Source organism: Danio rerio, chromosome 17, assembly GCF_052040795.2.
Source record: "Danio rerio strain M-AB ecotype USA chromosome 17, GRCz13ab, whole genome shotgun sequence".
Lineage (NCBI taxonomy): Eukaryota > Metazoa > Chordata > Actinopteri > Cypriniformes > Danionidae > Danio > Danio rerio.
In genome coordinates, this window is record NC_141037.1 from 4,505,429 (window position 1) to 4,523,442 (window position 18,014).

Below are 18,014 nucleotides of genomic sequence, written 5' to 3' on the forward strand. Positions count from 1 at the left end.
AAATGTATTAATTCAAAAGCTTAACTTTAAAACAAATAAATGTTGATGCAATGAATAAATGTTGATAAAAAGCGCAGTAATTTATTTTTTATATTATTTTACTTTTACTTTTTTATAGTTAAAAAGTAAAAATTCCTGTATATTGACAATCAACTAATTGATTAAATGGTCATATTAATTAATTAGACTATTGAATAAACAGTAATTAATTAAAATATATAGAGGACATGCTTTAAAATTTATTTAAACATAAATAGATGTTGAAACAAAGGCATAGTAATTTGTTTAATGTATACTTTTTTAAACTTATTATAGTAAAAATTCATGTGAATTAATAATCAAGTAATTAATTAAATGTTTATAATAAAAAGGCTATACTTACAGGGGATATGCCTTAAAACTGTTTTAAAAGTCTAAAACAAAGGCATAATGATAATTTATTTTTAATATGAACTCTAAAATAAATACAATATAATTTTTTTGCTAATTGCAGAGTTTTTTTTTTTTTTACTTTCAGGTTCAATGTCAGCTTAAATGTAAAATTGATTAACAGTTGACTTAATGTGTTTCAAATTATATATATATATATATATATATATATATATATATATATATATATATATATATATATATATATATATATAACAAAAGACTATTCCTTTGTAAATAAGTAGGTAAGTAAATAAGTAATGTTCTACGTAAATAAATAATTGAGTAAATATAAAAGCAAGTAAATATGTAAGTATATAAGCAAAATATAAGTGTATGAGTAAATAAGTAATTGAGTAAGTATATAAGCAAGTACATAAGTAAACAAAAATTTAATTATATAAGCAAGTAATTAAGTATATAAGCAAGTAAATAAGTTAACAAGAAAATTTGTAATTTTATAAGCAAGAAAAAAAAGTAAACAACTAAATATGTAAGCAAGTAAATAAATAAATATATAAGCAAATACATAAGTAAATGAGTAAGTAAAAGTAAATAAGTGTAAAATAAATAATTAAGTATATAAGCAAGTAAATGACTAAGTTTTAGTAAATAAGAGTAAAATAAGTAAGTAATTAGGTATGTAAGCAAGTAAATAAGTAAACAAGTAAATATGCATATAAGCAAGTAAAAATGAGTAAGTATAAAAGCAAATAAATAAGTAAATAAGTATAAGTAAATAAGAGTAAAATAAATAAGTTTTTAGGTATATAAGCAAGTAAATAAGTAAACAAGTAAATGTGTATATAAGCAAGTAAAAATGAGTAAGTATAAAAGCAAATAAATAAGTAAATAAGTAAGCAAGTAAATAGTAACAAGTGAATGAGTACATATATAAGCAAGTAAATAAGTTATTGAGTAACTGTATAATAAGGAAAATGAGTATGTATATAAGCAAGTAAATTAGTTATTGAGTAAATATATAAGCAAGTAAATAAGTATATAAGTATATAAGCAAGCAAATAAGTAAACAAGTAAATAAGTTATTGAGTAAGTTTATAAGCAAGTAAATGAATAAGTATAAGTAAATCAGTGGATAAGTAAACAGGTAAAAGAGTAAGTATATTAGCAATTAAATAGCTAATTGAGTAAGTATGGAAGCAAATAAATAAGTAAATTTAGGTATATAAGCAAGTAAATAAAAAACATTAAAAATAAGTAAACAAGTAAGTATACAAGTTAATACATAAATAAATATGTAAGTAGATATAGAAGTAAATAGGTAGATATATAAGTAAATATATACATAGATAAAGTAACAAGAAACACACTATAAATGTAAAATTAGAGATGCATTCATGCAATCTTTTCTAGTGGTAGCACCGTGTTATCAGATGTTGAATATTTTCTTCAGAGCCTGGATTATTAACCTGGTCCAGTGTTTTTAGAAGCCTGATTAAATATGAATGTGGAGTGTGTTGTTTTACAGTGTTTACAGCAAACACAATGAACTGTGTGTAAATATTTCCCTTCTGTTGTGTTTGCAGTCCAAGAGCTACATGTGCAGCAGTCAAGGGAAGATCCTGTGCTTCACCATAGACTTTGAGTCCGGTTTCTCCTGCTCCGACACACTTTCAAAGGTAACAAATAAAAACTTTAAGTATACTGGATGTATTCTGCGTGCAGTGTTTCAGCTGATTCATCATCTGCTCTTCAGCTTTACTCTTACCATAGCAAAATACTTCTGCTGTGCTGGAGTATCAGTTTAACAGTAAATTTAATAATCAGCTGACTTAATGCATTTCAAATTATAAATAAAAAACAAAGGACTATGCCTGTGTAAATAAATAAATAAGCAGGTAAGTAAATAAATAATTGAGTAAATATATAAGCAAGTAAATGTCTAAGTATATAAGCAAGAATATAAGTGTATGAGTAAATAGGTAATTGAGTAAGTATATAAGTAAATAAGTAAACAAAAATGTAATTATAGTAGCAAGTAAATAAGTAATTAAGTATATAAGCAAGTAAATAAGTAAACAACTAAATAAGCATGTAAGCTAGTAAATAAAAGAGAATGTATATAAGCAAGTAAATAAATGAGTAAGTATACAAGCAAGTATATAAGCAAGCAAATAACAAGTAAATATGTATATAAGCAAGTAAAAATGTGTAAGTATATAAGCAAATAAATAAGTAAATGAGTAAGTATAAGTAAATAAGTGTAAAACAAATAAGTAAATGAGTATGTAAGCAAATAATTAGTAATAGGTAGGCCCACACGGAATCTGTGCGCGCAGAATTCCGCAGATTTTCCACAGATTTTCCGCAGAATTCTGCAGATTTTTAGCTCATTATTGATTCTGTTTATTTACTTGAGTAAATATGTAAATCTGAATTTATTCAGTTTTTATTCAGTAATTTATTACTTTTTATTTAATATATTAAGGTTTTAGTTATGATACTCCACTGGATACTCTCAAAATAATTACGCAGAAATCCGCAGATTTTTACCAAAATTCTCTGCAGAAATAGCCAAAAACGTCCGCAGATTCCGCCTGGCCCTGGTAATAGGAAAATGATTAAGTATATAAGCAAGTAAATAAGTTATTGAGTTAGTATATAAGCAAGTAAATATGTGAACAAGTTAATGATTAGGTATATAAGCAAGTAAATAAGTTATTGAGTAAGTATATAAGCAAGTAAATAAGTGAACAAGTTAATGATTAGGTATATAAGCAAGTAAAAAAGTTATTGAGTATATAAGCAAGTAAATAAGTAAACAAAAATGTAATTATATGAGCAAGTAAGTAAGTAATTAAGTATATAAGCAAGTAAATAAGTAAACAAGAAAATTAGTAATTTTATCAGCAAGTAAATAAGTAAACAACTAAATAAGCATGTAAGCTAGTAAGTAAAAGAGTATTTATATAAGCAAGTAAATAAATGAGTAAGTATATAAGCAAGCAAATAACAAGTAAATATGTATATAAGCAGGGGCGGACTGGCCATCTGGCAGACCGGGCATTTTCCGGCTAGGCCGACGTACTTTTTGGGCCGGGCTGATTATCGTCTTATGATCTGATCGGCCCATAAAACACTTAAAACACTTTTCTGCTTTATTAATTGACGCTGCTGTGATCTGTGACTCTCTGAAAGTAAGATGCTTTTTTTCCCGGACAGACAGACCGGCCCGGCCCATGTGACACTCTGCAGCCCATTGGCTCTTTTCTGTATTGACATTGGGCTGGCCCAATCACAAACTCCTATTTTGGACTCCATGTGAGCGTGCGTCGTCTGTGTGTATTTGTCAAAATAGTCGAGAGTCAGAGAGAAGAAAGGCAAGGGAGGAGCAGAGAAATCGCGGGAAATACACCGGCGTTTCATTTAGCGGTTCTGAAAAGTTCTCTGTTCATTCTAGTACACGGCTAAAAACGCAAATCACGTGACCAAACACTCTCTGCCAAGAGCTGCAGCTAGTAGTTCAGCGGGTGAGCATAAACCCCAGGTGAGAGTATAGTGCATGTCAGACAGTTCATCTGCTGGATCTGATCTCACTATAGTTATTAAACGTGATATTCATCTTGTTGTCTCTATCTAACAACTCTTATGTCTTTTGAATCACTTGTTCTCAGGTAACTCTGTTTTGGCCGAGTGCAAAGATAAGCTAATATATTAATTTTTGTAACATACACTGATTCTGCACATTGACTGATTGCTTACCTTTATCGTTTAAATTTAGTGAAGTTTATTCATAAACTAATTTCGAGAGGAGCACGTGATTATGATTGAACACGGCTGGTTCTGCATTAGCATGCATGATGACCAGGCCATTCCTAACCCACTATAAAGAGCCAGGGTTTTTTCACTACAGTCATCTTCGATTTGAAGAATCCCCCCTTCCACCCCTACCTTTTCACGTTTCCCTCCATAGGGCAGCACGGTGGCCCAGTGACTAGCACTGTCGCCTCACAGCAAGAACGTCACCGGTTCTAGTTCTTCAACAGGCCGGTGGTCGTTTCTGTGTGTAGTTTGCATGTTCTACCCGTGCTTGCGTGGGTTTTCCCCGGGTCCTCCGGTTTCCTCCCACATTCCAAAAACATGTACAACAAGTTAATCGTTAAATCTAAATTTGCAATTCAGGTAATTTTATAACGCAGCATATCTTGTAATAGCATTCAATTTTTAGTCATCAGCTCTTATCAAGGGGGAGTTGTCGAGATCTACCTGAGCTCAAGGCTCCCCTCTCTTCCTCCAAACGGGAGATAGCCCAGGGCTCAAGAACCTTCGAGCTCAGGGCTCTCTCCCGGGACAGTATGCCAAACTTGCTTAAAATCAATCATCACCCTGCTGAAAAATCTAGCTTAAACCAGCCTAGGCTGGTTAGCTGGTTTTAGCTGGTCAATCAGGCTGGTTTTAGAGGGGTTTTGACCACTTCCAGGCTGGTTTCCAGCCATTTCCAGCCTGGTCTTAGCTGGTTAGGCTGGAAGATGACCAGCTAAAACCAGCTTGACCACCCTTACCAGGCTGGGAGCCCAGCCAAAACCAGCTATGTCCAGCTTAAACCAGGCTGGTCAAGCTGGTTTTAGTTGGATTTAGCTGGTCATTTTCCAGCCTGACCAGCTAGGACCAGGCTGGAAATGGCTGGAAACCAGCCTGGAAATGGCCAAACCCCCTCTAAAACCAGCCTGGTCGACCAGCTAAAACCAGCCAACCAGCCTAGGCTGGTTTAAGCTGGATTTTTTAGCAGGGCAGCTAAGTGTGAACTCTTGAAATGTACGTTATACTGTTATAATGGCCATAATTGATTATAAAAACTGATATTTTGCAAAACAGACGTGGTAAAGTTTGTTCTTTTCAATGGAAATGAAAGGAGGCAGTTATATTTAAGCCCTGTTTTGTTATAAATATGCAGAGGGAAGATGACGCTCATATTAATATAGAGCTACACGAGGCTGTTTGGTGTCTGTTAATCATAATATCAAAATGAAACAAATTTCCTTATATTATGTTTTCATTGTTTCGATAGTGAAACAGCAAGCAGGAGGAGGTGAATAAGGTTATAAAGTACACTGTTCCCTTTGAAGATTTAGCCATGCATTAGCAGGCCGTTTTTGTTATGTTTATTATTGAATAAGCTAAATTGGCTGTAGCGTATGAGTGTGTGTGAATGAGTGTGTATGGGTGATTTCCAATGTTGGGTTGTGGCTGGAAAGGCATCTGCTGCATAAAACATGCTGGAATAGTTGGCAGTTCATTCCACTGCGTCAACCCCTGATAAATAAGGGACTTATGCGAAGAAAAATAAATGAATGGTGTATTTTTTAGAACTCAACAAATATCTTTATGGATGGTATACAGAAATTAAATTGATATTAAAGTTTGTATTTATTTGTTTATTTCATATATATGGCTTTTGTTTTATAAAATATGAGTTGATAAAAATATTGGACGTGCATAGATAGATTGCATTTTGATTGAATGTAGTGGGCCGCTCTGTCCCAAAATGCCAGGACCGATTTTTCGCCATAGTCCAGCCCTGGGGCGGAGCTATCGGGCGCACGTGTTGGATAACTTTATTTATTTTGGATGGAAAAAGCAAAATTCTCCTAAGAGAAGGTATTATTTGACAGTTTGGTCATTTATTTCACTGATTAGGCAACCGTCAAACGTCATCGGGGAAACGGTTTGAATTTTCGCTTGGTAAAAAACATTAGTGCTCCATTTGGGATGACACTACATACATGTACTATCCTGTTGAGTGTGTAAGTGTATAAGTACATAGTGCATGAGTGCATAGTGTGTCCCATTTGAGACGCAGCTGTTGTTTAGCAAGATGCTAATATTTAGCTTAAAGAGCCATTTAAAGGCTTTGCAGTGGGCACCTTGATGTCAAAATTAAGTTAAAATCACATCGAAAAAACATGTTGAAAAATACAAAAGTTTTGATTTTAATTGACTACCCTGATGTCAAAACAACATCAAATTGACAACTAAATAAGGCATCAACAAACATGACTTTTGACGCCAAAGTTAGATGTGCATTTGTGGTTTTTCAAGTATTTAATAGGGGTGTAACGATACACTCAGCTCACGATACGATGTGTATCACGATATAATGTTCACGATTCGATATGTATCACGATATTTGGAATAAAAATTGAAAATTAAACTGAAATGCAAATTTTACCAAGTAAACTATTTTTTTATTTATTTCTTTTGTTTCAACTTGAACCTTCTTTAAGAAAATAAATTAAACAGGCCTGTCTCTGGAAAATAAAACAATTTAAAAACTTCTTTAAAATATTATTGAAATGACAGAGACAAAATTAAGGAACAATTTAAGTAAAGGTGCAAAAAAAACAAGCTTTCTATTCAATTGAATTTAACAGTAAGAGCTTAAGGCTTTGCTCTGTCACTTGCGTTTTTTGTGTGTGCGAAAAAAATCCACAATTCCAGGTATTTAATTCATATTTAATTAAATTCATTTAGAGATATCTCTAATTACAATCGTGACTAGTCAAAACTCATTTAGAGATATCTGCAAATATTTTTCAATGGAAGTCAATGGAGGAATATGACTAGTCATAATATATTTGCAGATATCTCCAATCTGATTTCGTACTAGTACAATTGTAATTGCAGATATCTCTAATTGTCATTCTGACTAGTCAAATTATAATTATGAGTCAAAAAAATAATTATATTAGTCAAAATATAATTAGAGATATCTCTAAATAACAAGAGTTTAAATGCTATAACGGCTTGCCATACGCGCGCGTCTATCATAGTCCGCCCTCTGTAGTAACAGCTCACGGTCAGCTCACGTCATGTGTGATTTTGCGGCCGCCAATACATCATTATATGAAGACAGAATGATATTTTAGGGTGAATTGTACCTTATTAATACAGTATGTGACTCTTTCAACACCATAAGAAGGTTTCTATGTCGCTGTGCAAAGTATGTAAATCACTGTGAAGACTTTAAAACTTCGGCTATGTTTGACCCAGTATGCGTGTCAAAAAGCGGACGAGTCTAAAGCAATGACTGTACAACCGAAATGTTGCCAGACGTCTGATTTTGAGAGGATGGGCCATCCTCTATTTCAGCTCCACTCATCTTGGTCTGCTAACATTACTGCTGCTGCAATCTGAACTCACGTGCGACAGCAGGTGAAACGTAGCTCACGTGCAAACAGCTAAACTAATAAGAGAAAACGGACGTCATATCGTAATCAAATCGTCATAACGCCACGATGCATATTGTGACATTTTTGCATCGCAAAACGATAAATCGTTACACCCCTAGTATTTAGTATTTATTTTTTTAGTATTTAGCTACTATGATTTAATATTTTGCAAGATGCTAGTATTTAGCTTAAAGTGGGACTTAAGGACTTCACAGTCAGCAATTTGATGAAAAAATTACATTAAAATCACGTCAAAAAAAACATGTTGAAAAATACTAAATGATTTGATTTCATTTGACTAGCTTGACGTCAAAACAACATCCAATTTACATTAAAAAATTGCGTAAAAAACACTACTTTTGAGGCCAAAGTTAGATTTCCACTTGAAGTTGTTTTGCAAGATTCTAGCATTGAGCTACTAGGATTTAATATTTTGCAAGTTGCTAGTATTTAGTTTAAAGTGCAATTTAAAGATTTTGCGGGGGGCTGACATCAAAATCATGTCAAAGAAAACATGTCATAATACCAAATGATTGGATTTCAATTAACTACCTTGATGTAAAACAACATCAAATGTACATCAAAAAATTGAGTAAAAAACATGACTATTGTTGCCAAAGTTAGATGTACATTTGATGTTGTTTTGCAAGATACTAGCATTGAGCTACTAGGATTTAATATTTTGCAAGTTGCTAGTATTTACCTTAAAGTCGACCTAAAGATTTCGCAGTGGGAAACTTGATGTCAAAATGACACTGAAGTCACATCTAAATAAACATGTTTAAAAATACAAAACAATTTGATTTCAAGTGATACCTTGTCCGCCGCTTCCGCTACGTGAGCAAACCTGCGATCGTTGAGTCTGTGAAGTTTCCATCACTCCACACTTCACTTTACCGGCTCAATGAGTGCTTCATCCGGGTAATTAAAGTGCACTTATTATTATTATTAGAGTTTTCAGTGTGAACACACTACTTACACTATTTATACTACAAAATGGCGTAGAATAGTGCATGAGCATGCGATTTGGGGTGCAGATAACATCAAATTGATGTCTAAAATTGGCATCAAAAAACATGATTTGTATTTTTAACATAATTTTGACATTAAGCTGCACACGTCTTTAACCTGTTAGCCAGCACTCAATTTTGGGGATTTACACTTACCTAACTTTAAATAGTAACAGTTCCTGACTCCAGTAAGCTACAAACACAAATCATATATCATTGGAAAGAAGACACTTTGAGCTTTACTGTGGTAAAAGAAGTTGTATGTTAAAAAAATATATAAAAAGTTATACATTATGAAGTCATGAGGAAAAAAAATTTGTATAGTGTTTAATATTAGTTTTTCATATACAAACACAGGAAAACATTAATGTAATGTCTTAGAAAAAAATATGACTTGAAAGCCAAGTATTTCATGAGTTTACATTTTAAATTTGATGACAATAGCATGCAAAATGAGATTTCTGTTTAAAGTTTTCTGAGGCTATGTTGATGTCCTTCTCTCCCTCATCATCAGAGGCACTTTCTCCAAAAATATCTTCCCAAAGCTAAAACATTTACAGTTGCTGAATGATTTGGTCTACATTCACAGTTGATGTATCATTGGAAAGAAGACACTCTGGGCTTTATTATCCATCATCCAGTGTTTATAATGCTCTAAATGAAAAAAATGTTATGGATGCTTAAGTAATGTCAAAAAAGAAATGCACTGGACTAAACATTTTATAATTTCAAAAAAAATTATTTGAAATCAGTCCTGGATCAACTGGATCATACTGTTGCACTTTAAGCTGAATACTAGTATCTTGACAAATATCTAGTCAAATATCTGTCATGATGGCAAGGATAAAATAAATCAGTTATTAGAAATGAGTTATTATTAAATTATTATGTTTAGAAATGTGTCGAAAAAAAAAATTTCTCCACTTGTATTCTTTTAAAAAAAAGCTAATTTCACAGCAGGGCTAATAATGCTGCCATGTTAGCTAAACCTGGTTTCCCGACTCGCTGGTGTTTCAGTATGAAATGAGTTCAGCAGGTGCAGTTAATGATGATCCGTCACTCCTGCGGATCTGAACACGGGAACAGGCTGATTTCAGGGCTGAAAGGCCAATTTAATTGTGCTGTCTAAATCCGGCATGCATTGTTCCTGGGTGGAATAGCAGGCTGTGATTTGCGCAGCAGTCAGGAGTGCGTTAAACGTGATTGTCTTGGGTTTTCTGATGCACTCATGACGTCTGTGTTTAACTCAACGAGTCCTCGCACATCTTCTCATTTCCCTAACTGGAAATAGTTCAGTAAATTCATGTTATTTCTTATATTATTTATTCATGATTTGAGTTTGAAAGGTCATATTATGCTGCTTATGTTGCCGTTTAAGCACTAAAATGAAAAGTGAAAAAGTTCAACACTTTGCTATTTTAGTAACAAGATATTTTAATGAACTTAAAGGAATAGTTCACCCGAAAATGAATTTACCCTATAATTTACTCACCCTTAATCCATCCTTGGTTGATATGACTTTTTTTCTGTCAGACAAACACAGAGTAGTTTTCAATTTCATCTTGGCTCTTCCATGCTCTATAATGATGTTAAATAGTGACTTTTATTTTAAAGTAGGGCTGGGTCATATAGCTTTCCTAATGTTTATTTATTTATTTATTTTTTATCAGCATTATTAACATTAGTTTTTGTGACTTATAGGCATTATAGTCATGTTTATATTTGTTTTGATAAAAGATTTGTCCACCTGTGTGGTTTTGGAGACGTCTGCATCATCATATGGGGCACAAGAACAGGATGTGTGTTTTGTTTTTTGACCACACTTCGTTATTACTGTTAGTTTATTTGCTTGCTGGAAATAAGAGCTGAATTTAGAAATAGTTTTGAAACAAATCTTTGAGCTTAACAAACTGAATTAGACATGTAGGATAATGGATGTGTTCAGTGGAATGCGTACAACACCGTTTACTTACTCCAGCAAAGTAAAGGAGTAAAGAGTAAAAGTAAAGAGAAAGTAAAGAGGCTAAATGGAGGAGGCTCGTTCTTTATTCTCGTGCTGCAGATGCTCTGTTTAACTGTTTTCTCGCTAGTGAAGTGTTCAGTTTTTACACTTACAAAGTCCGCCATGTAAATAGCAATTGCACCATGGTGCGACTCAACTGACTCTTAGAGGGAATGGGAGACGAGACTGGTTGGTTTATTGCACGTTATGCTTAAAACACACCCAGAACTCATTTGGAGAATAAGCACAACCCTGTTAGACCATGCGCTGGGGTATTTTTCAGTGTATTTTTCCATCTCCTAAATATCAAAAGTGGACACGGCCTTAATGCTTTTGCGCCATGTGCATTATGCTGCGTTCACACCAGACGCGGAACGCGCGTCAAGCGCGAGTGATTTACATGTTAAGTCAATGCAAATGTGCGAATAGACATCCTGCGGTGCGATACGTGCGAATGGCGTGGCGCGAATGACGCAAATTGCGCGAATGGCGCGGGGCGAATTGAGCGTTTTGTGCATTTGACTGGCGTAACGAGCGTTACGCGCGAATCTCTCGAATTTGAAAATCTGAACTTCAGCGTACATTCGCGCCGCGTTAACCAATCAGAAGCTTGCTCTTGTAGGGGCGTGATTGTGACGTAGAACCTGTTGTTGGTGTTCCCAAGGAAATCCTCCAGCCTTCACCGACAACAGTTCATCAAACTGGGCTTGGCTCAGTCAGAAGCACCGCTGAAAGCCTCCGTCATCCAGGTTAAGTTTCTGGAGGAGTTTATGAGCTCACAGAGCTGGATGCACCTCTGAAAGGATGTAGTGGAGCCAGACACGACCCTAAACGTATCGATGCTGTTTTTCAGTCTTGATTAAGCACATAAACACTGTTATTTTCTTCATAAAATCCATGTTAGCCATTTAGCTATGAAGCTAGAGTCTTCGGGCAGACAGAATCCCTGCCCATCACGCGAATCCGCGTCTGTTCTGATTTGAATTTGAAACGCGAATGAAGCGGGGTTTGACGTGCGAATAAAGCGAGTAAACTCAAATGTTCACTCGGCTATTTACGCGCGAATATCGCGATTTATCCGCGCGTTCCCCGTCTGGTGTGAACACAGCATTAGACTTTGTGCCTAGAATGTTAAAATAGAGCCCAAAGTGTGCATTGACAGTGGAAAGTTGCAATGTAATGTGATGTCAATGTTTCAAGTGAAGTTTTTCATTAAAAGAGGCTTCTTTTGCAGCTTTTAACTTTCATTTTCGATGTCAATTTGATGTTGTTTTGACAGCAAGATCAAATCTATTTTTTTTCTTTACTTTTTTTGATGTTACTTTGACCTAAAGCTGCCTGCTGCGAAGTCTTCAAATTGCACTTTTAGCTTAATAGGAGTATCTTGCAAAATATTAAATACTAGTAACTACAGATTATAAATATCTTGCACCACTACATCAAGTTAAAATCTAAAGTCTGCATCAAAAAACATAATTGTAGACACCATAATTAGATGTCAAATTGATTTTGTTTTGACATGGCGGTCAATTGAAATCAAATAATTTTGAATAATTCAGCTTTTTTATGCGATTCTGACGTCATTTTGACATTAAGCTGTTTACTGCGAAGTCTTTAAATTGCACTTTAAACTGAATACTAGCATTTTGCTAAATATTAAATACTGATAGCTAAATATTCACACATCAAATTGACGTCTAACTTGTGTTTTTGTACACCAGTGTCATGTCAATTTGATGTTGTTTTGTCATCAGTTGAAATCAAATTGATTTGTTTGTTTTGACATGTTTTTTTTTTACATCAAGCTGCCTGAAAGTTGAAGTCTTTAAATTGCACTTTAAGCTAAATACTTGCATCTTGCTAAACAACATCAGATTGACGCTACGAAAACGCAAAAAAAAACTATTTTTGACGCTAATTTTAAATGTCAATTTAATGCGAATTCTGCTGCAAAGTCTTCAGATTTCACTCCAAGCTAAATATTTTCATTTTCAGCTGTTAATTTTTGCTGTTTTTTCCTCAGAAAATCATCTGGAAATATAAGTTCTCCCAACTGAAGGGTTCATCTGATGACGGCAAGACACGTGTGAAGCTTCTGTTCCAGAACTCAGAGAATAAACAGATCGAAATGAAGGTCAGAATGTGTTTACATGTGAACATTAGGTTGAAAAGCCAAGAAGTGAACTCTAGAAAGATTATTTCACTCCTGAGGAATGGTGAAGGTCCAGAAAATATCTTCCTTGAAAAGATTGTAATCATTTAATGGTTTGCTAAACAATTATGTATGGATAATTGAGTTAACTTAAATTGCAAAAAGAGTGTGCATCTTCACATATAACTAACAATGAGATGTGGATTGATTTTGAGGAAAACACACAGCTAAAGTAGTTCCGGCAGGATTTGAGTGCATTTCAGTTGTAGAAGTCTTTAGATGAGAAGTGTAAGAAACTAGTCCTATAGTTTGAAGAAAAAAAACCTGAAACAATTGAGTGTGAAAGTTGAAGATCTTTCAACTTGAGAAGGTATCTAAAACCGTGGTGCTCATGTGCATGGCACTTCAAAAAACCCAAGACGCCAGCGTAACAGTCACACACGTTCATCAAGTGTGTGTTTACATTGAAAACGGAACCTTAACAGTCACACCTGTCCATCAAATGCATGTTTATATTGAAAAACAACTGAAAATAGTCCATTAGAGAGGAACAATGTCTGTACGGCCACTATAAAGGCCTGTGCACACCGAGACGTTTTTTGCTTGCGTTTTCCGTCAACGTTTAATGCCTCGTTACTAAATAAAGGGCGTCAATGTGATTGTGCACACCAACACGCAAATCGGCAGGCGCAAAAGCGTCATTTTAAAACAAACGCCTCATGCTCGTTTTTTTGTTTTGACGCGCGGGCCTTTTGTTCATGTGCACGGAGCTGCTGAAGTTACCGTAAACAGCACTTGGAGGCGCTCAAGCGCAAAACTGTCAATGAGAGCGCACATTGAAGAAGATGCCCAGAGGCGATATGAACGTGGAGCTGCTTACTGCTCTGCTGAACACTAATCATTTCTTCATCGCTTGAGCTGGAGCTGCTGCTTGAACTGTCCATGCTTGTTCGAGTCACCAGTAAATTTAACAACAAGCGTGTGAACTTCCTCTCTTCCTCTTCTTCTGCGTTATAACCGGGTGTCAGAAGCTTATAGTTGTGCAGCGCCATCTAACGTCAAAAGAGTGATTTAGCATACTCGTCTGCTTGACGCCAGAGAAAATCGCTTAGGTTTGAACACTAAAAAACGTCTCGTAAAACGCTGACGATAAACGCAAACTTAAAAACGTCCCGGTGCGTAGGAGCCATAAGGTTTGCAATTATTTTCACACACTGTAAACACACAGCTACAATGTGTTCAGCATCTGAAGGTGCGGAAACTACTTTAATTTGAATAATTAACTCTTCCCCATTGAATTATTAGAAAATAATGCAAATTTGAGGTTGAATTCTGGTTTTGACCACATCACTACCTCAGGCGTGCATTATTTTCTATTAATTAGCAGCTCGTTATCAATTATTTCTTAAATAAAATTCTTACAAACATATTTTTGGTTAATTGTTTTCTTCACCATTAACACTACGGGGCTGATGAATGCTCGATTCTGTCTGAATGATTCTAAGGTGTGCCGTTATTTTAAGATAAATGCACAGCTAAAGTAGTTCCGGCAGGTTTTGAGCACATTACTGCTCCATATCATTATGCTGAATGAGTTTTTCACAGCTACAACAGTCAAAAAATTACATCCATACACAACAGAAGGCCTCGGAGGAGATGTGGAAGAAACTAGGAGCAGTCTGAAAACAAAAACCCAACAAATATCTCAAATGTAGTATCTTTAGATGTGGTATACGTAGAATAATTGACTCCAGACCATTGAATTATTAGTAAGTAATACATGTTTTGGTCATATCACAACCACAGGTGTGCATTATTTTTCTAATTATTCAACAGCTCTTCATCAGTCATACAGGATTTACAAACAAGCGTGACACGTCTTATTTCTTGTCTTCCAGGAGCTGGAGTTTGCTAATCTGACCGCTGTCCTTCACTGCATCCACTCGTTCATCGCTGCCAAAGTGGCCACGGTGGATCCGGTTTTCGTCAGCAATCAAAGTCTCACGCAGAAGTACATGTGCAGCAGCTAGAAACATCCGTGTGTGACCAACAATCTGATTTTATGCACAATAATATCTATGGATATATCCGGTTCTTGTTATTTTTGTACGGATCTTGTAAATTCAGAGCGACGTTTGAATTTGAGTAGATGCTATTTTGACATGCGTTGAGTTCTGGTTTCTTTTCTTACCTACTAATACGATCGCTCATGTGCTTAAACTGATTATGTAGCAAAGCAGATTTTGACACACGGCATTATTAAGTTGATGCATGAGCTGCATTTGACAATTTACAGGGCAAAACGGGTGAAACTCTGAGACTTTCAGCTGTAAAAATCAACCAAACTATACGCATTTGTCTTCTTTTGCCCTTTTGTTTTCTATTTAACGCCTCAAACTTGGTCATTCAGCATAATAGCAAGTCGCACACTGGATTTTTTAAAGTCACTTCTTTTACAAATAAAGAAACGATTAGTTCACTGCTGATGGAAAATAACATGATCCTTCTGTGGCATCGTTATTTCTCTAGCGCTTTTACAATGTAGATTGTGTCAAAGCAGCTGAACATAGAAGTTCTAGTGTACTGAAAGTGTGTCAGTCCAGTTTTCAGAGTTCAGTTTAGTTTAGTTCAGTGTGGTTTAATTTACACTGCTGAAAGTCCAAACACTGAAGAGCAAATCCATCAATGCGCAGCTCCACAAGTCCCAAACCAAGCAAGCCAGTGGCGACAGCGGAGGAACAAACTTTACCAATTGACCTTCAAGAGTTCACACTTAGCTGAGGATTGATAATAAAGCTAGTTTGGCGTGCTGTCCCGGGAGAGAGCCCTGAGCTTATAAGATCCACGAGCCCTGGGCTCCCTCCCGTTGCAAGGCGAGAGGGGAGTTTAAGCTCAGGTAGATCTCGATGATTCTGGGGAGGATGAAAAACAGATTAACATAAGCGTAGATGCTATTTAAATTAAAATGTCCTTTATGAAGTGTTCCCGGCTCTGGTAGTTCTAATGAATGCAACCTAACAATCCTTTTTGATTTGGATTTGGATTTCAAAAGCATTTTTGGCTCCAAATGCAAATGTTAACATAAAAAAAAGGTGAATTTACCTGTTTTTGGCTATTTACAGTGACTAACAGTTCAATTCAATTCCTCTTTATTTCTATAGCGCTTTTACAATGTAGATTGTGTCAAAGCAGCTGAACACAGAAGTTCTAGTAAACTGAAAGTGTGTCAGTCTTGTTTTCAGAGTTGAATTTCAGTTCAGTGTGGTTTAATTTACACTGCTGAAAATCCATCAATGCACAGCTCCACAACTCCGAAACCAAGCAAGCCAGTGGCGACAGCGGAGGAACAAACTTCACCAATTGACCAAAATGAAGAAAAAAAACCTAGAGAGAAACCAGGCTCAGTTGGGCTCGACCATTTCTCCTCTGGCCAATCTTCCTGTGCAGAGCTGCAGACTAGGCAGAGAACGCTGGACATCCATCATGCTGCAGGGGTGAGTAGGTCACCGGTGGATGTTCAGGCTGGGCCACAAGATCAATGTGAAGACTCTTCTGTCACTGGGGTCTTACAGGAATCAGCTCTCAACTCCTCCACAGCATCTGCTCAGGATACGGCCTGGTCCAGGATTATGAGATCTCGGGATGATGAAAAACAGGCTAACATGAGCGTAGATGCAATTCAAATTATAATGTCTTATGGGATGTGTTTCCGGCTCCGGTTGTCTGAATTAATGCAGCCTAACAATCCAAAAGCATTTGTGGCTTCTTATGCTAATGTTTGCATGTAAAAAAGGTAAACTTACCTGGAATTTACCTGGTTTTTGGTTATTTACGTTGAGTGACAGTACAAAATGACCATCGCCGCGGAACAGAGGGATTATGAAAATGTGTTTAGGTGTAACAGCGGTTTGACAAAATGCTGCCAGAGGACACAAAGGGATGAGATGCGAACGGACAGAAATGTAGAGTAGCTGCTACTTGTGAATGAAGATGAATTAACGAATTAAAACTTTATAATTACTTCAATAATCATTAAAAACGTGTTGTTAAGCTTTATTATTGTTGTAAACTTAAGTGTAATGACGATTCATTTTAGAAATTTAAACAAAAGAAAAAAAGTACAAACATATGCAAATACATAAGGGTGTCACGATCCTCCAAATCCTCGATTCGATTACATTTTCGATTCTAAAGGCACGATTCGATTCGATTTTCGATTATGAATAATTAATTAATGACCAATTAATTATTTGTAGCCTACCGTTTAAACTACCTGACCTGCATGGTCTTTGTTTTACCCATAAACAAATCATACAGTAAATGAATAAAGGCAAGATACACACATAATTACCACCTGTCAATCACTTTTTCTGCGGGACTCGTGAATAGGCAGTGATCTGTATCGTTATAATGGCGTCGGTAAAAAAGGTGCACAACCAACAGGAACCAGCCAACAGTATCTGAGGTGTTCGCTAAAATGACTAAGTACAAGTGAGTGAAAGACTTAAGCAGACTACTGATCCTCTGACTGCCTGGACCGAGCGCATGGCTGTGTGTGTGTCTGTGTCTGTGTGTCAGAGGTAGAGAGGAAGGAGGGCTGCTCAGAAATGCTACACGCCACTGTGGATGTCAAATCGTTGTCGTTCTAAAATGCCATTAAAAAACAAAGACAGTGTAAACAGGGCCTGAGTGTGTACTTTTCGCAAGCGGATTTGCAACGGGGGCGGGCGGAGGATCGCGATGCCGGTGTTGTCTATCGGACGAACCCTAATATGTACATAGCAGATCTTGCAAAACTGTGTTTTTTGTCGACAACACGAACGTTGTCAACATAACTCACTGGAAATCCAAAATGCTTCCACACCGGCGACTTCATTGAAAGAGGAGAGGGTTTAAGTTCTGTCGACGGGTCTCCTGTATCTGCAGTTTAACAAGCACTTCAACAAGCCTGTTTTTTCCCGCTTGGCAAGCCAAGCTGACGTGACATGGGGGCGTGGCAGCATCGACGATTCTATTTTTTGATTCGATAATCGAAATTGAGCATAAATTTCGATCGATTTCGATTAAAAAAATCGAAATCGTGAAACCCCTACAAATACATAAACAAATAAATAAATAAATATAGTTGTGTTTTAGCCTAAATATAGAGTTATTTGTTATTTTAAAGTGATAGGGCAGATGATAAATAAGCTTTTTCATTTACAATTTCAAGGTGGCACGGTGGCTCATTG

General features: G+C 35.7%; 1 protein-coding gene across 1 annotated transcript in view; it reads left to right on the top strand.

The window, feature by feature from the left end:
- sntg2 (syntrophin, gamma 2) overlaps positions 1-15,261 on the top strand; it is a 178,946-nt gene extending 163,685 nt beyond the window's left edge. Inside the window, 3 exon segments of the mRNA NM_001126427.2 lie at positions 1,977-2,069; positions 12,655-12,765; positions 14,682-15,261. Coding sequence (NP_001119899.2) covers positions 1,977-2,069; positions 12,655-12,765; positions 14,682-14,813 — 336 coding nt within the window. The 3' untranslated portion in view covers positions 14,814-15,261.
- The last annotated feature ends 2,753 nt before the right edge of the window (positions 15,262-18,014 follow it).